A 24045-nucleotide genomic window follows, 5' to 3' on the forward strand; every position below is an offset into this window, starting at 1 on the left:
CCGTGCACCCACAGGCACCTGGAACCCACGGGGACCCAGAACCCACGAGGACCCAGAGCCCATGGGGACCCGGAACCCACGGGGACCGTGCACCCACAGGGACCCGGAATCCACGGGGACCCAGAACCCACGAGGACCCAGAGCCCATGGGGACCCGGAACCCACGGGGACCGTGCACCCACGGGCACCTGGAACCCACGGGGACCCTGCACCCATGGGGACCTGGAACCCATGGGGACCCTGCACCCCACAGGGACCCGGAACCCCACAGAGACCCACCATTCACTGCACCCCAGCATTCACTGCCTGGGCTCACCAGCACAGAGCTGGGGGTGCCAGGACATGGGGGAACAGGATGGAGTCCCCAGGAGGGGCCCCTGGCCTTGTCCCCAGCATCAGGGTCCCAGAGAGGTTGTTCCCAACACGCTGCTCCCAGGATGGGGCTCCTGCCTCACTGTCCCCAGGACCAGGGTCCCAACGAGGTTGTCCCCAGCTCCTCGTCCCCAGGGTGTGGCCCCTGCAACCCTGTCCCCAGCTGGTCCCAAGGTGGGGGAGGCAGCCCCGTGGTCCTGCCCCAGTTCCAGCCCCAGTCCGGGCTGGGGGGACACAATGGGACATTCCAGGCACATCCCGTGCTGCAGCCTCAGGACCCCAGGCAGTGGGGACATGTCCCCATCCCAGGGGGGACATCCCGGGGGCTGCCTGAAGAGGGGGGAGGGGGGCTCATCCCGCCGGGAAGGGCCGGGAGCAGCCCCACCTTTGGGATGGGGAGGGCGGGGTGGGCTGGGGCCGTGCCGGTGCCATTCCCTGCTATTCCCTCATCCCACGGGGGCTCCGAGGGGCCGCGGGGACACGGGGGGGCCGGGGGGGGACAGATGGGGGGTGGGTGGCAGCCCAGACCTGCCGGGCTAAAAATACCCCGCCCGCCCGCGGATCTCCCGGCCCGGCGGCGTCACCCGCTCCCGGGAATATTTTTACTTCCCCGGCAGCTCGTGCCGGGTGGAAGGGCCGGGGGGGGCTGGGAAGGGGCTGCCGGGGGGCTCGGGGCGGCGGGTGCCCCCCGTGTCCCTCCCGTGCCGGAGGGAGGAGGTTCCCGGAGACCTGGCGGGGGCCAGGGATTGGGAGCAGGAATGTGCATCGGGATGATCCCGGCGGGATGGGGGCTGCAGGAGGCACCGCGGGGCAGATCCAGGGAAGCGCCTTCCCTCTGGAGCAGCGGTTTCCCTCCCGAGGGCCGGCTCATGCCAGCCCCCCCAACCCACGCATCCTGCTGCGGGCAGCGGGATTTCCTGGGAATGGCGAGCGGGAGCCGGCTGCGCTTCCCTGACCCCCTCCACCTCTCCATCCTCCCATCATCCCTCCTGGAAAAGGCCGGGATGTGGAACAAGGATGCTCCACAGCAGCCCCGGGAGCCTCCAGCGCCTCCGGCACCGCCAGGAGCGGATCCAGCAGGACCCAGCTCCCTCCTCCCTCCCGCTCCAGCGGCTGCCGGAGGGGCCACGGAGACCCCCGGGGCAGGATTGACCTTGGAGCGGGATAACCATGGCAGTGCCGGGCTGGGAGGCGTCGCGGGGAGGGCGAAGGGTGCGGGGAGAGGAGAGGTGCCTGGATTTGGGATCGTTAAACGGCGATAATCCCGCTCGCCCCTGCCCCCTCCCGCGCCGGGGCCAGCCCAGCCCACTGCAGCAGCCGCGCATTCCAAGCGCAATCCGGGCGGGAAAGCTGCGCTCCCCGACAGCTCTCCCGGTTCGGCTCCCGGCAGCCAAATCCTCCCCGGCAGCCAAATCCTGCCCAGTTCCACACGTGGAAGCGGCGGGTGACGCAGCCGGCCCCGTGACGCTCCAGAGCTGGCAAAGCCGCCCCGGCTCCCGCACATTCCCGGGCTCCGCACATTCCCGGGAACAGCATCCGGATCCTGGCTCGGGCACGGCGCAGCTCCCCGAGGGACGGGTCCCCACTGCCCCCAGCCCCGGCTGCATCACCAACTGGGATCTTCCCAAAATCCCCCCGGGCATCGCTGCTGTGCCGAGCTCTCCCCGAGCTCCCAAGCTCTGCTGTGAGACGCAGGAAAAATTGCCCGGCATTCCAAAAATCCTCCAGTCTGCCAAAGCCCTCCCTCTCCCCGGGACTGGGATGGTGCTCCCAGGGAGAAGGCTTTTCCTGGTCAAACCCACCCCTGTTTTATCCCGGCTCTGGTCCCCAGCAGTGCTGGCACCGGGATTGCTGCTGGTGTAACCCCAAAAGGAGAATCCCTGGAAGCATCTGAGGGGACCAGACAGGTGAATGCCCTGGAAAACCATCGGGAAACCACTCAGGGCTCTGGAGATGGGCAGCATTCCCAGCTGGAATCAGCCTTCCCAAAAGGGATATGGTGGGAATGATGTGACACAGGGATGGGACAGGGTGGGACACAGGGATGGGACACAGGGATGGGACAGGATGGGACACAGGGATAGGACACAGGGACTGGACACAGGGATGTGACACGATGGGACAGGATGTGACACAGGGATGTGACACAGGGATGGGACAGGATGGGACACAGGGATGGGGCACGGGTGGAACACAGGGATGGGACACAGGGATGGGACAGGATGTGACACAGGGATGGGGCACAGGGATGGGACACAGGGATGGGACAGGATGGGACACAGGGATGGGACACAGGGATGGGGCACAGGGATGGGACACAGGGATGGGACAGGATGGGACACAGGGATGGGACACAGGGATGGGGCACAGGGATGGGGCACAGGGATGGGGCACAGGGAGGGGGCAGAGGGATGGGACAGGATGGGACACAGGGATGGGACACAGGGATGGGGCACAGGGACGGGGCACAGGGATGGGACAGGATGTGACACAGGGATGGGACACAGGGATGGGACAGGATGGGACACAGGGATGGGGCACAGGGATGGGGCACAGGGAGGGGGTCCTGGGACACCCCAGGGAGTCCCTCCTTTCTTCCCCCCGGAGCATCTGGCAAGGACGGGGCGGCACCGCTTCCATGCCCAGGGAATTTCCATCCCGGAGCTCTCCCTTGCCGGCTCCGTCCATGCGAGCGATTAATCCCAGAGTTAATTAGGGAAGAGCCACGATCCATCTCCCACACCCGGCGCAATTATCCGGAGCCGCTCCGCGGCGCAGCGCGATCGATGGGCGGAGGAGCCGGCCCTTCCCGACACGCTCCATGAATTTATTCCACAAATCCATAGTGGCCTGGGCAGCCGGGCGCCGGCCCCAGTTCATCCCGCGCCGCCGGGCAAATTCCAGCGGCTGGGAAGGACACGGTGGAGCTGGGAGAGGCTCTGGCACAAGAGCCAAAATCCCCAAATCCAGCCCTTATGCGCCAGGAAAATCCCAGCCTGGAAAACTCCTGCTGCTCGGGAATGAGAGGGCAAGAGAGAAAATACATTGCCTTCCATCCCTTCCCAGGGAGCAGGGAATTCAGAGGTGGATTCCCACATCCCAGCTCCTCTCCCAACAAGAGCTGGAGGAAAAGGAGCCGTGGCAGCCACAACAGGGATGGATCCTTCCTCATCCCCCCTCGGCGCTTTCTCCAGAGGGAATTATTTTGGAAAGCAATGTCAGGGCTGATCCAGCACTCCAGCAGGATGGGATGGGATGGGATGGGATGGGATGGGATGGGATGGGATGGGATGGGATGGGATGGGATGGGATGTGTTCAGGAGGAGCCTCCCAATGCACAGGGACACGATCCATAAGGATGGGCCCCGGAGTGATGGGGATGGACGGAGCTCCCGAGGCAGGCCAGGAACCAGGGCAGGCTGAGCTTCCTGAATTCCAGAACTCCTTGCCATCCCACAGCTCCTCGGAACAGCCAGGCACCCAGGCAAGCTGAGCTCTAATCCCAGAACACCCTGGAATCCCAGGGATCCCCAGGGTCACCCTCCAAAGGCACCCAGTGCCAGAGCCAATTCCAATCCCTGATCCAACACAGCGCACAGCAACGGCGGATGGCAGAAACCTGGCACCAGTAATCCTGGAATGTCTCAAACTGGGACCACACTGAGGTGCCAGAACCCCATTCCAGACCCGGTGCTCCCATCACAAATCCCACCAACACTCCCACACTCTTTTCCAACTCCGGGAAGCACCAGATTTCCCATTAAAAAAATCTCCCAAGCTGCTCTTTTCCCCTTTCCCTATTTTTTCGGACTGCCTGGGCAGGCTCCGAGCTGGAAAGATCCAATTAGGCACCGGAGCAGCCCCGACGAGCAGCGACGGCCGCGCCACGAAGGGAATTGATTTTATTTGACTGTTTTATGAGCATTGGAAAATTGCATCCGGAGCGTTCGCTCTGCTGGTTAACACATTCCTCATTCCCGGAATTGCTCTGAACCAGCCTCGGAAAACAGCCAGGGAAACAAAGGGAGAAGCGAGGCGGAATTCCCGGGAAATGGGGAGCGCAATGCCTCGAGGGGCACTCCAGGCTTGGGGGCATCCTGGAATTTCCCAAGGAGCCACGCAGCAGCACCGGCGTCAGACTCATCCCCTCCTTCACTCCCTCATCCTCATTGTCCCATCCCTTGTCCCCTCAGCCTCGTCCCTCCCACCGTACCTTCTTCCCGATGAGTTTCTTGCGCAGGAATTCCCGGGCCTCGAACATGTAGGGAATGTCGTAGAGGGGCCTCAGCTTCCTGTTCTTGTCCTGCCGAGAGAGGGGACTCAGGTCAGGGGATTCCTCAATCTGCCCCAGGGTCCCCCCAATTCCACATCCCAGTTCAGGCTCTGCTGAACCCCCAGGGGACCCTGGGATAACCCCAGCATCCCACAGGAGGAGGTGCCAGCAGCCTGGTGGTGCCAGGTTGGACATCTCTGAGTGACAACTCCAGGAGGGAAGGGGATGATGGAATTTGGGGTGGGGGTGACCAGGGTGACCCCCTGGGGTGTCCAGCCCCTGTCCAAGGGCATCTCCTGGAGTCACATCCCTGCAAAGGCTGAGCAAAAAGGGGAGACTCCCAAAGGAAATGAGGATTCGACACAACGCAATCCAACACAACCCAACACGACCCAAACATGACCTGAAGTGACCCAGTGTGACCCAACATGACCCAAAGTGACCCAAAGTGACCCAATACAACCCAGTGTAACTCAACATGACCCAACACGAAGCGACCCAAAGTGACCCAATGTGACTCAAAGTGACCCAACACAACCCAATGCAGCCCAACATGACCCAACAAAATCCATCCCAATCCAATCCAACCCAGACTCTGCTCTGCTCGCCACCACAGTGCCATGGGCACGGCCCCCTCACGCCTCCCCGAGCTGGGGAGGAAATCATGGAAAAGAGGGAGATCAGGCCAAAGCAGCCAGAAATGGAGGAGTGCAGTTAGACAGAGCAGGAGAAGGCGGACACGGGCGGCGGCACTCGGCTCCTCCCTAATGAACGAGGCTTTGGCAGAGTTTATTGTCCTTGACGCTGCTCATTCCCAGACTGCTCCTTGGAGACGTTCCCTCCTCTGCCTGCATCGACCGGGGATGGGAACGGGATGGATCCAGCAAGGGAATCCCCAGGAACACACAGCCAGTGCTGGGGATGGGAACGGGATGGATCCAGAGAGGGGAACCCTGGGAACACACAGCCAGTGCTGGGGATGGGAATGGGATGGATCCAGAGAGGGGATCCCCGGGAACTTTGGCACCTCCTGCCCCCACAGCAGGTCCCAAAGCAGATCCCAAAGCAGATCCCAGGCGCTGTTCCAGCTCCTGGAGCTGCAGGAGCTCAGAACAAGCACAGAGGAGCTACTGTGGCACCACCAGCCTCCCTCTCTCTGCCCCTTCCCAGGGGAGCACAGCTCCCCTTTTCCAAACTTCCAGCCCCTGCCCATCAGCTCCTGGACCATTCCCGCTCCCCAGATCCTCAGTGACCCCGGACCCTTCCGTCAGTGGGATCTGATGGATCCAGGCCCTGAGATGCTCCCGCCCTCACCAAGGTCACGGCGGAGCTCCGACACCGAGCGCGGCTCCGCGCGACAAAGCCCTGTACAAACACTAATTAATCCTCACTAACGAACTCCAAATTTATGGCTTAGTTAAGTGTCTGTCTGGCACAGGCTGTTAAATCCCTAATCCCATCCCGCCGGAGCGCGGGAAGCGGGACAGCAAAGCCCTGGGTGGCCCTGACACCTCTCAGCAGGGCCGGGGGCTCAGGGGCCGGCAGGCAATTCCTGAGGGAGCTATGGGGTGGGATCTGAGCCCTCCCCAAACCTCCTTCGGGTCTGCAGCCACTGGGACCACCCCAAAAAGGGACCACCCCAAAAAGGGACCATCCCAAAAAGGGACAACCAGCACAGACTCCCCCAGCACCAGTGCCATTCCTAAGCCATACTGGGATCCACGGTGCCATCCTGCCAGTCCTGGATGTGCCATGGAGGAGGGATATGAGCCATCCCCAAAGCTCCTTTGGAGCAGCTCACAAGTCTGCAGCCTTGTGAGACCACCCCAGAAAGGGGTCACCCCAAAAGGAGTCACCCCAAGAAGAGACCATTCCAAAAAGGAATTACCTCAAGAAGGGGTCACCCCAAAAAGGGGTCATCCCAAAAAAGGAGTCATCCAAAAAGGGTCCATCCCAAAAAAAGGAGTCACCTCAAGAAGTGGTGACCCCAAAAAGGGGGTCACCAGCACAGGCACCCCGGTGCTGTGCCGGGACCCACGGCTGCACCATTCCAGCCCCGGAAGTGCTGGCACTGACCCAGCCCTCCCATCCTGCTGCTGCTGCTGCAAAATGCCAATTCCCTTTGGGAATTCTCCCCACACGGCCTGGCAGTGCCAGGAGCAGGATAATGGGAACGTTTAAGCGCCCAGCCCAAAGGCCCCGCTGCCACTCCCTGTCAGCCCCATTAAATGTGGCTCTGTTGTCCCACAGCAGTGACACTCCCAGCTCAGGGAAAGCAGCAGCTGACGGCTCTGGGAAGCTGTTCAAGACCTCGGACGCTCAGCGGAGCTTTTGCAAATAAACACGAAAAATCAATGGAACAGCGGGAAGTTAACGGAATTCCACAGCCGGCAAACTCCGGCAATTTCCGACACGGAGAAGGATTGTGTTGGGTCTAACCCATTTTCCGAGGCAGGAGCTGGATCCCAGCAATGAATCAGTTCGCAAGCTGTGGCTGCTCCATCCCTGGAATGTTCACATCCAGGCTGGACAGGGCTTGGAACAGCCTGGGATAGCAGAAGTGTCCCTGCCTGTGGTGGGGCTAGATGGGCTCTGAGGTCCCTTCCAACCCAACCCAACTCATCCCAGCCCATTCTGGGATCCCACGATTCCATGAAATGCCTGTCCCGCCTCTCCTCGGCTGCTGGAGAGAGTCATCAGCCACTGAGAAGTTAATTAAGCCCAGGGATCTGAGGCTCACTTAATTAAAGGTGAGCAGCGAGGACGTCGCTCCATTAGCGACAGAGTCGGAGCTGCATCTTCAGGGAGCTGCCAGAGGAGGGGGGCACCCCCTCCCTTCCCTCCTGGAACACGGAGATTTCAATCCCAAGTTTGATGGGAATGCTCTGGTTCATCCCAGGCTGCGGAAGCCGGGCAAGAAAGCGACTCTTTGCTTCCAGTGAGGGACTGAGCAGCTCCAGAGAGGGAGGAGAGACTCCTGAATTCCTTCCTCCCAAAACAACCCCCCACGGCCCAGAACACCCAACAGGTGACAGAATTCCAGCTCTCCTCTCCAATTAACAGCATTACACAGGGCAGGGCCTAACTAAGGTCTACTTCCAGGGAAGCAGCAGCTCATATCCACTGCCAGAATTCCTGAAGAGGACTGACCATGGAGTGCTGCCATTCCCAGCTGCCGGGGATCCCGCTCCCAGCCCCAGCCCCTTCCCAAGGGCACAGGGTGGGGGTGATGATGGATGTAAGCACAGCTGGAGCAGCAGGAAATGCTCCCAGACCTGGGATGGCAACTCCAGCTCCACATTCCAGGACTCCCCAGGGACTCTGCAGCCCCTGAGGGATCCCAGGATGGGGGGAACCTGCTCCATTCCCTTTTTGGGAGAAGGATTCCACCCGGAGCAAGAGAAGCTCCTGAGAATCCATGGAATTGCAGGCTCCTGCTCCTGAAGCAGGGAAGGGGCCATGGCTCATCAGCAGTGTCACGCCACGCTTCACCCTCGGCTGAACCCGCCTGGGATGTGCCAGGTGGGGAATCCATCCCAGAGATCCATCCCAGAGGCCATGACAGGGAACAGGCAGCGTCTGGAACACACATTCCACTGATCCAGGGGTGCTCAGAGCAGGGGGAATGGCCTGATCCTCCCGGGATGAGCCAGGGCTCCCTGCTCCCCATGCAAAGATTTTGGGGTTTTTCCCCAGAATTCTAGGTGCCAACATCCAAGGGGGGGTCCCCAGCAGAGCCGAGGGGACCCAGAGCCTGGTGGCACCGTGGGATGGCAGGTGGGGAGAGCCCCCCCCGTCCCTGCCAGCGCAATTAGGGAAGCTCATTATTTGTAAAGTAATTAGCAGAGCTAATCAACTCCCAGCGCCAGGGCGGAATGAGCGGGCGGAGAGCGGGAGCTGCCAGCTGGAAACGCCAGCGCTGGAGGGGGACCCGGGGACACTGCAGCCCCCAGGGTGCCCAGGGTGGGGCCTCGGGCTGGGGCACTGGGCAACGATTCCATCCCACCGGGAGCAGGAGAGGCCCCAGGGATCCCGCGAGCTCCTGCTCCTGAAGCAGGGAAGGGGCCATGGCTCACCAGGGTGTCACGGCACGCTTCACCCTCGGCTGAGCCCGCCTGGGATGTGCCAGGTGGGGAATCCATCCCGGAGATCCATCCCGGGGCCGGCAGGGCGGCGACAGGAACAGCAGGAGCGCCGGGGAGCGGCTGCTCTGCATCACAGCCTGGGGAAAGCTCTGCTCCACCAGGCCCGGTGCCGCTCCCACAGCTCCTTCCCAGCGTCCCGGGAGCCCGGCAGGGCTGGCAATGACACCGGAGCTGCAAGGGACAGCGCTGGGGACGGCAGGGAAGTGCCGTGCGCGGGGGCAGGGACGAGCAGCTCCCGGTGACATCCCGGTGACATTCGCAGGCAGCCCCAGGCAGGTGCTTGCTCAAGGAGCGACGCCTCAAGTGGGCACTTGGCCTCTCCAGCCTCTCCAGCCTCTCCAGCCTCTCCCGCTCCCTCCCTGTCCCCACTTGCAGCCGGCACCGCCGTCCCCGAGAGCCACTCGAGTACAGGAGCTGGGCGGTGCTGGAGCCTCTGATGGCACCGGGGACAGAGGGCACAGCCAGGGGCTGGCAGGAGAAGGGCAGCACGGCTGGAGAACCGTGGGATAACTGAGGCTGGAAAAGCCTCAGAGCCCATCGAGTCCAGCCATCCCCAGCACTGCCGAGGCCACCACTGATCCTGTCCCCAGGTGCCACATCCACACAGCCTTGAAATCCCTCCTGGAGTGGGGACTCCAGCCCTGTGCCAGGGCTGCACAGCCCTTTCCAGGAGGAGTTTCCCCAATATCCACCCTGAGGCTGCCCTGGCCCAGCCTGGGGCTGTTTCCTCTCTGGGGACTGTCCCAGGGCCGTGACTCCGGTGCCGACCATCCCCACTCCCAAACACAACCAGAGCCACCCCAATCCTCCCCCAGCAACTCCATGGCATCAACATTCCAGCTGGGAGACCCCAAAGAGGGGTACAGGGCTGCAAACAAGGCTACAGGACCCCAAATGGGGGGTATAGGATCCCAAATGGGGGGGAACATGACCCCATGGCCAGGACAAATTTGGGGTCAGGACAGTGACCCCGAGAGCCCGGAGCAGGACAGCCCCAGCTCCTGTGGGATTGCTGCTCCCATGGCGGTCTCTGCTCCCTGCCCGCTCCAGGACACGCTGTGCACGACCATCCTCATCATCCTGGGCAGGGATGAAGGGCCAGGGAGCCTGGGCTGCGCCGGGAGCTGGAGCAGGAACGCCGCAGGACAAATGGGAACGGCGGGGAACGATGGAAGCGACGGCACGGAAATAACCGGGGCTGCTTCAGCACAACGCAGAACTATAAATAATAAAGTTATAAATTATAGAATCTGGGAATCAGGGATTGAGCTGGGTGGGAAGGGACCTCACAGCCCCTTCAGTGCCACCCCTGACGGGGGCAGGGACACCTCCCACTGTCCCAGGGTGGAGAGGACAAGGATCCAGGGAGAGCTCAGAGCCCCTGGCAGGGCCTGCAGGGGCTCCAGGAGAGCTGCAGAGGGACTGGGGCCAAGGCCTGCAGGGACAGCACCCAGGGAATGGCTCCCAGTGCCAGAGGGCAGCCAGGGATGGGATCTTGGCAATGAGGAATTCCTGGCTGGGCTGGAATTGCCAGAGCAGCTGGGGCTGCCCCTGCATCCCTGGCAGTGCCCCAGGCCAGGCTGGACACTGGGGCTGGAGCAGCCTGGGACAGTGGGAGGTGTCCCTGCCATGGCAGGGCTGGCACTGCAGGGGCTCTGGGGTCCCTTCCCACCCAACCCATTCCATGGTTTTGATTCCAACATTCCTGGCTGAGGAAGAACTGGGGAAGAATCCATTATTTTGGGCTGGGGTGCTGACAGGAGCTCCCCAAGGGGCTTTAACCCCACTGGCAGCTCCGTGCCAGCCCCAGCCCAGCCCCAAACCCCTCTGTGGGGGCAGCAGGGTGGGCAGGGCCCTTTCCATGGAATTACTGGGGAACATCCGAGCACGGCGCTGCCCGCTCCCGGGGGATTCATCATCCAGCAGCACTTGGCTCCGTGCCCCTCTCCGGGGCTGATGAGGAAATTGAGACATCCCAAAATATCTGCTCCTTCCACAGATCACTCGTGCTTTTCCCTTCCTCATTTCCCCACTGCAGCGTTGGAATTCGGAGTTAAACCAGCCCGACTTCCCCGGGAGCTCCGGAAGAGCTGCTCCCTCCCAAGGAGGCTGAGATCCCTGGAAGAGCTGTGCCAGCAGCATCATCCCTGCTCCAGGCATCCAGGATCTCCCAGATAAACAGGAAACATGGCTCTGCTGCCACAGGGGTCTTGTCCCAACCACTGGAATTCATCCCCCCTCAGCCTGTGTCTGCCTCAGGAACGAACTGCCCACAAAAAGGCGGAAATCACAGGAGCTGGATTTATGCTGAATACCCTTTGGCTGCTGGAATGCAGATCCTCAGCAGCAGCACCTGGAATTGGGTCATGGCATTCCAGGCATCCCAAACCGGGCCCTTGGAATTGGGGGAGGCATCCTGGACACCCCAAACTGGGCACCTGGAACTGGGCACTGCATCCCAGACTGGGTACCTGGAATTGGGGTGCTGCATTCCAGACACCCCAAACTGGGCATCTGGAATTGAGGGGTGCATCCTGGAGACCCCAAAGTGGGCACTTGGAACAGAGCACTGCATCCCAGACACCCCATCCTGGGCACCTGGAATTGGGCTGCTGCATTCCAAGCATCTCAGACTGGGTACCTGGAATTGGGGGATGCATCCCAACCCCTGCCACGGCGGGAGATGCTGGTTCCAGGCTGCCCTCAGCGCAGAATCCGGCTGGAGCAGCCTCGGGATGGGGCTTTGCAGGCACCGAGGGGATGTGGCTCTGAGGGCCACGCGGATTTGGGAATCCAGCGGCGTTTTGGCTGCTCTGCTCCCACAGAGAGGGGAAACGGGGTCAGCGTTCCTGGAACAGGAATGATCCCCACCCAGGGTCTGGCTGTGGGACACTGGGACACCGGGAGATGCCTCTGCTTCCTAAAACCGTCACCGAGGGGACGGGAACGGGGACAGGGACGAGGACAGAGGCAGCAGCTGCTGCCAGGCACGGCCATTTCAGGGCTCCGGGAAGAGCCTCCACACTGTCCCCGTTGTTATCCCGTATTTCAGAGGACAACTGCAGAGCCTGAGGGATGCACAGCGGGGCTGTCCCTTCCAGCCCTCCCTGCCCTGGATTTGGGGTCGCGTGGGAGGGGACTGGACTCACTCCCGGCCCCTTTTGTCCCCGCTCCCCGCGGGTTTCACTGCCGTGGATCCTCCCACACGGCCCCGTGGGCACCGGGACCCTGAGCAGGGTCAGGGCAGCACTGGGGAGTGCTGGAATGCAGGAGCAGCTCAGAGCCCAGCTCAGAGCCCAGCTCAGAGCCCAGCCCAGAGCCGGAGCTGCACCGAGCGCTCCGAGCCCACCCGCACGTGATGGAGGGAAGGAGGAAAAGCAGCTGGAGAAAAGTAGGACAGCAGGGCCGGGAGCGAGGGAAGAGCTTGGAAGGATGGAGCTGCCTCCCCTCTGCGGGGCTGGGACAGAGGACACCCCGAGCTGTCACTGTCAGCATCATTGTCACTGTCACTGTCACCCCTGCCCTGCTCACAGGACACTCTGAGACCCCCTCACCAACCCCAGGGGGCTGCGCTGTGCCAGTGGGTCCGGGGAAAAGGCAGCATGGATCTGTCAGCCACAGCACAGGCAGGATCCCTGGCACAGACAGCATGGATCCATCAGCCATGGCACAGGAAGCATGGATCCATTATCCATGGCACAGACAGGATGGATCCATCAGCCAAGGCACAGACAGGATCCCTGGCACAGACAGGATGGATCCATTATCCACGGCACAGACAGGATGGATCCATCAGCCACAGCACAGACAGGATCCCTGGCACAGACAGCATGGATCTGTCAGCCACAGCACAGGCAGGATCCCTGGCACAGACAGCATGGATCCATCAGCCATGGCACAGACAGGATGGATCCATCAGCCACGGCACAGGCAGCATGGATCCATCAGTCACAGCACAGACAGGATCCCTGGCACAAACAGCATGGATCCATCAGCCATGGCACAGGCAGGATGGATCTGTCAGCCACAGCACAGACAGGATCCCTGGCACAGACAGCATGGATCCATTATCCATGGCACAGACAGGATGGATCCATCAACCACGGCACAGGCAGCATGGATCCATTATCCATGGCACAGACAGGATGGATCCATCAGCCAAGGCACAGGCAGGATCCCTGGCACAGGCAGGATGGATCCATCAGCCAAGGCACAGACAGGATGGATCCATTATCCATGCACAGGCAGGATGGATCCATCAGCCACAGCACAGACAGGATCCCTGGCACAGGCAGGATGGATCCATTATCCATGGAACAGACAGGACGGATCCATCAACCACGGCACAGGCAGGATGGATCCATCAGCCACAGCACAGGCAGGATCCCTGGCACAGGCAGGATGGATCAATTATTCATGGCACAGACAGGATGGATCCATTATCCATGCACAGGCAGGATGGATCCATTATCCCTGGCACAGACAGCACGGATCCATCAGTCACAGCACAGGCAGGATGGATCCATCAGCCACGGCACAGACAGGATCCACAGACCAGCCCCAGTCCCTGGCACAGCCCAGCTCACCTCCAGCACACCCACAGTGACACTGGGGCCGTGCCAGGCCACGCCACCCCTGTGCCAGCAGGGGCCCAGCCCTTCCTCAGCACCAAGCCCTGCAGATCCAGGGCAGCTCCTCCATGGAAAGCCCTTTCCAAGGGTGCCCACGGCTTTTCTACTTGCACTGGGAATTTTGGGAGGTTCTGAGGTGCTGCCAGTGTCACCAAGGATGGCCGGTGCCACCAGAGTCCAGGAACTCGAGCTGGGGGAAGGGGCTGGGGGAGGCTGCAGCTGCCCCCCAGTGAGGGATGTTCCCAATCCATTCCCCCTCCATCCCATCCATCCGTCACATCTCCAAATGTCTGGCACTGAATGCAGCCGGTGCTAACGGAGGGGGAATATTCATGAATCCCGATTCCGGGAGCGGTGCCGGCAGAGGTGCAGGAATGGGGGTGTTCCCACTGCTCCCACGGCTCCAACCCCCCAGTGCTGGGGAGGCTCCCAGCTCCCACTGCTGAGCACAGAGGGATGGGTGCCCTGGGATAAACACGGAGCCCTGGCGCCGCTGGGACCCCTGTGACCACCCTGAGCCGGGAATTGGGGGTGGGATGTGAGCCTGAGCCAGGCCTTGGGGCTGGAGCTTCCCTGTCCTGTCCTGTGCGGATGGAGCTGCTCCTGTCCCCTCCCTGCCCCACTGGGTGATGGCACCGCGTGGCCCAGCTCTGTCCCCAGGGTCCCCCGCGGGTGACCGGGCAGGATCCGGGGCGATGCTGGAGCCGTGCCTGCTTCCCACCCGGAGCAGAGGCTCCGGAGCAGGGAGATGGGAAGGGAGCCAGTGCAGAGGCTCATCCCACGCTAAAATCAGGGATCGATTCCCGAGGCACAAGGGCCGGAGCATTAATTGCAGAGCTCAGCTCTGTGCCAGGACCGAGGCGCTGCTCCAATTCAGTGCAATTTCCCATGCGCTGAGGAATTCCAGCAGCTCCCGAGGAGCTCAGAAGGTCAAAGCTCCTCTCTCCCAGCAGCGTTTTCACGCTCATCCAGCCGAGCGACAAACAGCCGGGGCTGGGCACGGACCAAACCTCTGGAGCGGCTCCCGGAGCGCGCGAGGCTGGAGCAGCATCCCCGGGAATGCGAGCTGGCAGGTGCCTGGATCGCCCTCCAAGCATCGGTGTCACAACACCAGGCAGGAATTACAACAGAGGAATTGCAGCACTTAGCGGGAAGCGGCTGGGGAAGGATCTCGGCGCAGCCCGCTCGCTCTCCGGGGATTATTCCTGCCACGCGGCAGATCCCGGTTTCGGCGGCAGCAGATGGGCTGAGCGCGGCCTGCTCGGAGCAGCGCGGCCCCGGGGCCTCCCGGAGCTGCTGCCTCATGCAAAAGCTGCTCCGTAATTGCTGGCAAGCTCCTGCCCAGCTCCCCGGCCGGCTGCGGGGCTGGCCGGCTGCTCCAGCACCAGCCCGGCTCCTGCTGCCGCTGCTGCCGCTCCAGCGCTCCGGGCTGCTCCCGTTTCGCTGCCGAGCTGCTGCTCTCTGAGCCATGAGCAATTTCCTGGGATGCCAGCAGCTGTAATCCATACAGGAACCCAACTGTGCCAGCTCGCAAATGAATCCAACCCGGAGCAGGCCTTGTACCTGGCGCTGGCAGCTCCCCCGGGAGCCGCCTCCGCAAATTTGGACATTTGCTCGTGGCCGGGCAGGGAAAAGGCTCCCGAGGCAAAGCGGAGCTCTCCCCCGGATCCCCCCCAGCCGGAATTTAACACCCTGCGCTGCCAGGAGCCGCCGTGCCACGATCCAGAGGCGCGGGTTAAACACCGAAGGGCTGCCTTTCCAGGCAGGAATGACTTTGGGAGCGGCAGGAGGCTCGGCAGCCGCAGATGCAAGCAAATCAGTTTTTACCGGCGCAGCACTTGCTGCCCGGAGGGCACATTCCAGGTTCCCAGAACATGCTGACTGCACTCGTCTCCTCCCTGGAAGCGACTGCAGCTCCCATTAATTATTGATCCGGGAACTCCGGTGCCCCCGCGCCTCCTCTCCCCGGCTCTGCCAATATTTAGAATCCATTAAAGTCGCGTGCGGAGCACTCGGAGCCGCGGCGGCTCCGCACCGGCCACGCCGGCAAATCAGTTCGGTTACACAACCCTGGATGAGCTGCCATGATCCCTGTAGCTGTAATTTAGCGGGAGCGGGCCCGGATGAGTTCATGGCTTTGTTCCTCGTTAATCTTTCATGCTCGTTGAGTGCGGAGCAATTTGTGTAGTACAAACCCTGCGCCACAAATTGCGGCCGCGACCTGCTCCACGTGCATCCCGCCTGGCATTCCCAGCGGGGCCGCGGCCCTGGATTCAACCCCGCATCCCGGGAACCGCTCCCGGGACTGTCCTCACAGCACCCACAGGGACAGGGATTCATCCCTGGGACGGGCTCCCGGGACTGTCCTCACAGCACCCACAGGGACAGGGATTCATCCCCAGGAACAGCTCCTGGGACTGTCCTCACAGCACCCACAGGGACAGGGATTCATCCCTGGGAAGGGCTCCCAGGACTGTCCTCACAGCACCCACAGGGACAGGGATTCATCCCTGGGAAGGGCTCCCAGGACTGTCCTCACAGCACCCACAGGGACAGGGATTCATCCCTGGGAAGGGTTCCCAGGACTGTCCTCACAGCACCCACAGGGACAGGGATTCATCCCTGGGAAGGGCTCCCAGGACTGTCCTCACAGCACCCACAGGGACAGGGATTCATCCCTGGGAAGGGCTCCCAGGACTGTCCTCACAGCACCCACAGGGACAGGGATTCATCCCTGGGACGGGCTCCCAGGACTGTCCTCACAGCACCCACAGGGACAAGGACAACAAGGCGGGGACACGGGGGGAGCTCAGCTGAGCTGGAGATTCCCGGTTCCTCCAGGCTCGTTACCAGAAGGATCACGGAATGCTGTGGGTGGGAAGGGGTCTTAGGGACAATCCAGTGCCACCCTGCCATGGCAGGGACACCTCCCACTGTCCCAGGCTGCTCCAGCCCCAGTGTCCAGCCTGGCCCTGGGCACTGCCAGGGATTCAGGGGCACCCACAGCCTCTCAGGCCCAGGGATTTGTGCCGGCGCCTCCATCCCTGCAGAAGGTTTGGCAGAGCCCACCCAGCCATTCCCGCCTGGAAATCGCTCCCTGTGCCAGCCCCTCCTCCCAGCCCTCGCCTGGCAGGGCTGTGGCATCGCCCGCGCTCCCGAGGGTGCCAGCGCAGCCTCTGCAGGGCCCAGGAACGTTCCCAGCTCCCGGCAAGGCGCTGCCAAGCCGTGCAGCCGCCCTCTTCCCAAAATCCAGCTGGCTGCTCCCTGGAAAAGCTCCCGGCGGACACCTGCAGACCATCTGTCGAGCGGCACCCACCGAGCGGGACCGGCCCCAGGCTCTCCATGGGTATCCAGGGTGGCTCAGAGCCGGGAGCAGCAGCTCTTTTCCAGGGATGGAGCAGCTGGGATTGCTAAAAATGGGTGGGATGGGATCTTTCCCAGCTCCTTTCCCAGTCCTCCCGCAGGGTTATGAATCCAACTGGAACAGCCTCAAAAGCCGAGCTCCAGGGGCTGGGCCGGGCTGCCCTTGGCCCCAAGGTCATTCCCTGCCCTTCCCGCCTCCAGCAGGACTGGCAGAGCTCCAGGCAGGTCGCAGGTACAGAGCTCTTCCAATCCCACAGAAATATCCCAGGAACCAGCGAGGCACAGGGAAAGGAGGAAGCACCAGCCTGGATGGGTGTGGGTAAAACGCTCCCTGAAATCTGCTGGAATGTGGCAGGGTGAGCAGCCACATCCACCACCCCTCCCAAGGGAACGAGGGACACGAGCAGCCACGACATTCCTGACACACAAAAATCCTGAATCCAGGAGCCAAACCCTGGCACCTCCGAGAGCAACTGGAACCCTGGAGCCCCAGAGCCCTGGAGTCACTGGGATCTGCAGGACCCAGAGTGTCCAGAGAGCCGGACACAGCCACGGGAATCCCACCAGGCACCATCTCCAGGAGCACCCTGGAATGTCCCACATTCCAGCTGGGATGCTGATCCCAGGTGGTCCCACGGGAGCGGGGCCTGGATGATCCAGCAGCTCCCTGCCTTTGGAATCACAGCAGAAAGCCAAGGAACCTGCATGCAGCTCCTCTGAGAGCTGCAAAAAAAAAAATCCAATCCCAAATCCATCTGTTCTCCCTCCTTCTGAAGCCATTTCCAGCTTTCCTGTGCTGCCAGCTTTTCCCTGCTGGGGTGGTGGCAGCTCTGGGAAGCTCCCATTGCTCCAGAGCAGGCAGAGCACCAGGATCCCCCATCCCAAATCCTGGCCAGAGGGGCCTGGGGTCCCTGCCCAGCACTGGTCTGGGGCAGAGGGACAGGAATGAGCTGCCATTCAGGGGAAACACGGAAAACCAGAGAGCCTCAGCTTTGCATCCCTGGAAAAGACACCTGGAAGTGTCCCAGGGCCATCCCGACAATCCCTGGAGAAATCCCACACCTGCAGTGCCAGCCTGACCTCGGCTGTGCAGGTGGGACCAGGGAGTCCCAGCAGGAGCAGCTGGGAAAGGAGCTGGGATATCTCTGCTCCCAGTCCCACTCCCAGGGCTCCCAAAAGCTCCCAAACCCCGGAGCAGCCTCCAGGTCCCTGCTCTGGCCGGGGGCACTGCCCCAGTTCCAGCTCCCCGGCTCCCAGCCCACCCCCAGCAGCCTGCCTGTTCCCTGCTCCTCCCGTTCAATCAGGATCCATGTGCTCGGCGCCCCCTCCTCCAGAGAATTCCCAATTAAGAGATCAATTTAGATAAATTGGGGATTGGAGCAGATTTGTGCTGCAACTGCCGCAATCCAGAAAATTCCGCCGGAGCGGCTGACGGGGCCTGGAGTGTGGCTGTCCAAGGGAACGAGCCGGTGATTGGAAAAGGGAATGGAAATATCCCAAACTCTGGGAACCGTGGTGGCACCGACACCCAGGGAAGCCCTGAGGCAGAACCACCACAGCTGGATCCAGCAGGTCTGAGCCCTCCTTGCTCTTCCCAGGAATTGGCTCTTCCTCCATCCCATGGAACTGCCAGACACGGCTCAGCTCCGCCTCTGGATGGATCCAAGGCCAGCAAACTGCTCCAGGGAACAGGATGGATCCATCTCCAAAATGGATGGATCCCAAACCCCACCACAGGGTTCAGGGCTGAGCGCTGGCTGCACCTCGGGAACGGCTTCCCTGAATGCACAGGCACCTGGAGCATCCCAGGGACTGGAGCAGCCACGTTCACAGCCCCAGATGGGGGCTGCATCCCAGGGAGATTCCAGCCTTCCCAGGGAGAGGTTCCAGCCATCCCAGTCAGAGTTTCCAGCCCTTCCAGTGAGATTTTCCAGCCATCCCAGTGAGTTTCCAGCCATTCCAGTAAGGGTTTCCAGCCTTTCCAATGAGTCTTTCCAGCCATTCCAGTGAGTTTCCAGCTATCTTGATGAAGACTCCACCCATCCAGGTGAGGTTTTCCAGCTGTTCCCCCACCTCATAGCACCAGTGCAGCACCTGGAGCAGCAGGAGATCCATCTCCATCCCGATCCGAGACGTTCCAGGACAGAGCCGAGCGCTCTGGGCCGTCGCTCCCGGGATTCATCCAGCACTGGGAGATGAAAGGCTGGAGATGAAAGGCTGCAGGATCCCATCACACTCCGTTTTCCGTCTGTCACTTCCCATCTCCTCCACCCGGAGCCGTGGGAGCAGCAATTAGCGCTCGGCAGGCTGGCATGGGATTCCCGGCGGAGCTGCGATATCCCGGGGCTCCTGCTCCGGCAGGGAGGAGAGGCTGGGAAGAGCCCTCAGAGGGGCACTGGGGGGAAAAGCCTTCCAGGGGAGCCTGGAATCAGGCCTGAATTGTATTTTATGCATTTTATATTTTATATTAAATAAAGGTATGTATGCTCCTAGAATTTATATGGATCCCAGGATTGCTGAGGCTGGAAAAGCCCTGCAAGGTCACTGAGTCCAAACTGTGCCCAGTCCTCACCTTGTCCCTAGCCCAGCGCCCTGAGTGCCACATCCAGGAATTCCTTGGACACCTCCAGGGATGGGGACTCCAAATTTGCCCTTCCAAGGCCTGACCTCCCTTTCCATGGGGAAATTCCTGCTGATTCCACCCTAAGGCTCCCCTGGCCCAGCCTGAGGCCGTTCCCTCTCCTCCAGTCCCTGTTCCCTTGGAGCAGAACCCAAGCACCTCCGCAGGTGGATTTTCAATAAATGCTCAGATGCTATAAATATTCCCGTGGATGTTCTGTAAATCCTGACACATTCCATGGAGAGATGTCCATGCTGATATTTGATCCATAAACAGATGTGTCCACACTCCCTGAGCTCCAGATCCACCTCTGGAATGGCAGCTGGGATGGGGGTCCCCACCCTGAGCCCCAGCAAGGGTGGGTTTGATCCCTTGTGGAATTCTTGGATGTTTTTTCCATAATTTTAACTGCTGGTGTGGAAGGGAGAAGCAAACCCATCATTAATTGCACTGCCAGGTAATTAATGACAGCACCAGGGATGGAAACATGACGGAGCCACGGAAGGATGAAACCCAGGGAGAAATAATTGGATTTAACGGGAGCATCCCAGGCCAGAGGGACCTCGGGGAGACCCTGGTGGGGCAGAACTGGGACCAGTACAGGACACAAAACCTCCCAGTCTGGATGCCCCGGGCAGGGCTGACACAAACAGGAGCCAGGACCAGCCCGAGGAGGAGGAGGAGGAGGAGGAAGCAGAGGAGGCAGAAGGAAGCAGCTCTTCCTCTAAGGACTGGAAATTCCACCTTTCCGGGGGTGGTCTGGCAGCACAACTCCATCAACGCAGCCCCTGGATGTGCCCTAAAGGTGCAGCTGATTCCAAATGCGGATCCCAGTCCATGGGAACAGACATTGAGCAGCCACAGGGCTGCGATCTGGGGACCTCAGGGTGCTGGGATGTGACACTGAGGGGCTGGGAGGTCACCCTGGGGTGCTGGGATGTGACCCTGGGGTGCCAGGATGTGACACTGAGGTGCTGGGATGTGACACTGGGGTGCCGGGATGTGACATTGGGGTGCTGGGATGTGACCCTGGGGTGCCGGGATGTGACATTGGGGTGCTGGGATGTGACCCTGGGGTGCCAGGATGTGACACTGGGGTGCTGGGATGTGACATTGGGGTGCCAGGATGTGACCCTGGGGTGCCAGGATGTGACAGTGGGGTGCTGGGATGTGACATTGGGGTGCCAGGATGTGACACTGAGGTGCCGGGATGTGACATTGGGGTGCCGGGATGTGACCCTGGGGTGCCGGGATGTGACACTGGGGTGCCGGGATGTGACCCTGGGGTGCCGGGATGTGACATTGGGGTGCTGGGATGTGACCCTGGGGTGCCAGGATGTGACACTGGGGTGCTGGGATGTGACATTGGGGTGCCAGGATGTGACCCTGGGGTGCCAGGATGTGACAGTGGGGTGCTGGGATGTGACATTGGGGTGCCAGGATGTGACACTGAGGTGCCGGGATGTGACATTGGGGTGCCGGGATGTGACCCTGGGGTGCCGGGATGTGACACTGGGGTGCCGGGATGTGACCCTGGGGTGCTGGGATGTGACCCTGGGGTGCCGGGATGTGACACTGAGGGGCCGGGATGTGACCCTGGGGTGCTGGGATATGACCCTGGGGTGCCAGGATGTGACACTGGGGTGCTGTGATGTGACATTGGGGTGCTGGGATGTGACATTGGGGTGCTGGGATGTGACCCTGGGGTGCTGGGATGTGACCCTGGGGTGCTGTGATGTGACATTGGGGTGCTGGGATGTGACATTGGGGTGCTGGGATGTGACACTGGGGTGCTGGGAGGTGACCCTGGGGTGCCGGGATGTGACCCTGGGGTGCTGGGATGTGACACTGGGGCGCCGAGATGTGACCCTGGGGTGCTGTGATGTGACCCTGGGGTGCCGGGATGTGACCCTGGGGTGCCGGGATGTGACACTGGGGTGCTGTGATGTGACACTAGGGTGCCAGGATGTGACACTGGGGTGCTGGGATGTGACACTGGGGTGCTGTGATGTGACCCTGGGGTGCTGTGATGTGACACTGAAGTGCTGGGATGTGACCCTGGGGTGCTGTGATGTGACCCTGGGGTGCTGTGATGTGACACTGGGGTGCCGGGATGTGACCCTGGGGTGCTGGGAGGTGACCCTGGGGTGCCGGGATGTGACCCTGGGGTGCTGGGAGGCACAGGGACAGCCCAGCCTCGGGGACACAGACCCCACGCTGCAGGGCCCCGGGAGCCCCAGGTTTCGGGAGGAGCGGAGCGCCGCGCGGTTCCGGGGCCGATCCCGGAGGATTTCCAGCGGATCCGCCCGGCGGCGGGCGGGCAGGCGGGCGGGCGCTGCCTTTCCGCAGTCTCCTTGGAGACTGTGGCTGCTCCGAGGGGTTCCCGCTGCTCCTGCTGCTCCCCGGCTCGCGGCAGCTCCCGGCCCCGCCGTGCCCGTGCCAGAGGAGCAGCAGGAAGAGGCGATCTGGGAAGGCATCCATAGTTCGGTGTGGCCAGAGCAAGGCGGCGTGCGGGGAGGCAGGAATTTCCAAATTCCCGTTCCCACAGCAACGCGGGGTCACCTCGGGAGCCGTCGCCCACCGGCACGGCCGGGCCGGCCCGTGGTGCTCCAGGATGGAAAACAGCCTGGAAAAGGTGGGTTTGGAGGAATCTTGGCTTGGCCCCCCTCGTGTGCACAGGCAGGAGCCTTCCCAGGAGCCTTCCCAGCATCTCCAGAGGCGCTGGGGGAGGAGGAGGAGGAGGAGGAGGAGGGATGTGCCAGGAACAAGGCAGGCGCTCCGAGGGTCTCGGGAGCTCCGTGATGCCACAGCTCCAAGTGCATCAGCCATGGAGGGAACGCAGTAACAGAGGGAACAGCACCAGCATGGGGATAAAAATCCCTGCCCTGAGGAGCCCCTGCTGGACTGGGATCACCAAGAGACAGCAGGAAATGCCCATCTCTGCACCCCCACCACTGTCCCAGAAAGGGACACAGGGATCGGAGCCACATCCTGGCTCCTAGAGCAGCTCCAGAGCCCCGAGTGGGATGGAGACTCTGTGAAGAGGGATCAACCCCTCATTCCAGTTTCTGGAACAGCTCCAAAGCTGTAAGCAGGGTCAAGGAGCCTCTGTGTATCACAGGAATCAATCCCTCATCTCAGCTCCTGCAGCAGCTCTGGAGCAGTGAGGGGATGAGGGAGACTCTGTGACGCAGGGACTGATCCCTTACCCCCGTTTCCAGCACAGCACTGAGCTCTGGGCACAGTCAGGGACACTCTGTGTGTGACACAGGGGCTGATCCCTCACCCTGCACAGCCCCAAGCACAGTCAGGGACACTCTGTGTGTGACACAGGGGCTGATCCCTCACCCTGCACAGCCCCAAGCACAGTCAGGGACATTCTGTGTGTGACACAGGGGCTGATCCCTCACCCTGCACAGCCCCAAGCACAGTCAAGGACATTCTGTGTGTGACACAGGGACTGATCCCTCACCCAGCACAGCCCCAGAGCTCTGGGCACAGTCAGGGACACTCTGTGTGTGACACAGGGGCTGATCCCTCACCCAGCACAGCCCCAGAGCTCTGAGCAGGGCCAAGGGCTCTCAGCGTGTGCTGCACACACACCAGGGCCATGTCCTGTTTCCCAGCCCAGCTCTGAGCGGGGTCAAGGGCGCTCCCCGTGCCCAACCCCAGCTCATCCCAGCGCTTTCATGTCCCTGCCGCGCGCTCGGATCCGGCTCCAGCGGCGCCGGCCTGAGAGAGCTCAAACGCAGAGAGCAGGGACCAAGCTGTGCAGGAACAATGTGACTTTTCCAGCCCTTCCCAACGTTCCAGAGCCTGCCAGGAACCCATCGATCCTGAGCCGCCGGTCACGAGCCGGCCCTGGCGTCCCTCGGAGCCCAGGACACAGCAGCTGCTCCTCTGGGGTGGGGAGCTCCCAGAGCCCAGCCAGCCCCACGGCCCAGGGGAAGGAAAACCGAGGATTCACCCCCTCAGGAGCAGCTGTGCAGCCTCCTGTGCCTGCCCCACAGATGGGGACACAAGGGCATGAGGCCACAGGCACAGGTATCCCTAAGGAACATCCCACACCCTGGCCGGGAGTGCCCATGGAACAGAGGGGAAACTGAGGCAGGAGAAGAGGGACGGATCTGTCTCCCTGCAGCCACCAGTGCACGCTCCAGCCCTTCCCAGGCCTCCTGCATCCCATGGGATGGGCTCCCGCAGGAAGGGAAAGGGGGCACGGGCATCCCAGAGGGAGCAGGAGCCCCATGGGAGGGGGGATCCACACAGACCCGACCCTGCCCCCTGCCCGGCCCCTTCCCACCCTGCTCCCATCCCCTCCCTGTCCCCACAGTGTCCCCAGGCACCGTCCCCTCCCTGTCCCCAGTGTCCCCAGGCGCTGTCCCCTCCCCGAGCGCTGTCCCCGCGGTGTCACCTGGGCGCTGTCCCCCTCGAGCCGTGGTGGCCGGATGCTGGACAGGTGAATGGTTTTGTGGTCCCCGGAGTTGAGCTTCACCACGATGGCGTCGGCGTTGAGCACCTGCATCACCTGGGGACAGAGACAGAGCTGAGCATGGGCACACCGAGGGCCAGGTGCCACCGTGACACCGGCCCTGCCACCCTGACTGCCATCCCCAGCACAGCGAGCAACCCCAGCCCCAG

The 24045-nt window shown here is 62.0% G+C and overlaps 1 protein-coding gene across 1 annotated transcript in view; it reads right to left on the minus strand.

The window, feature by feature from the left end:
* LOC118697883 (staphylococcal nuclease domain-containing protein 1) overlaps positions 1–24045 on the minus strand; it is an 81743-nt gene that overhangs the window by 31238 nt on the left and 26460 nt on the right. The window contains exons 10-11 of the mRNA XM_036400879.2: positions 23819–23932; positions 4586–4675 (exon numbers count right to left, since the gene is read on the minus strand). Coding sequence (XP_036256772.1) covers positions 4586–4675; positions 23819–23932 — 204 coding nt within the window. The remainder of the gene's footprint in view (positions 1–4585; positions 4676–23818; positions 23933–24045) is intronic.

The sequence above is a fragment of the Molothrus ater genome, chromosome 5, assembly GCF_012460135.2.
Source record: "Molothrus ater isolate BHLD 08-10-18 breed brown headed cowbird chromosome 5, BPBGC_Mater_1.1, whole genome shotgun sequence".
Classification (NCBI taxonomy): domain Eukaryota; kingdom Metazoa; phylum Chordata; class Aves; order Passeriformes; family Icteridae; genus Molothrus; species Molothrus ater.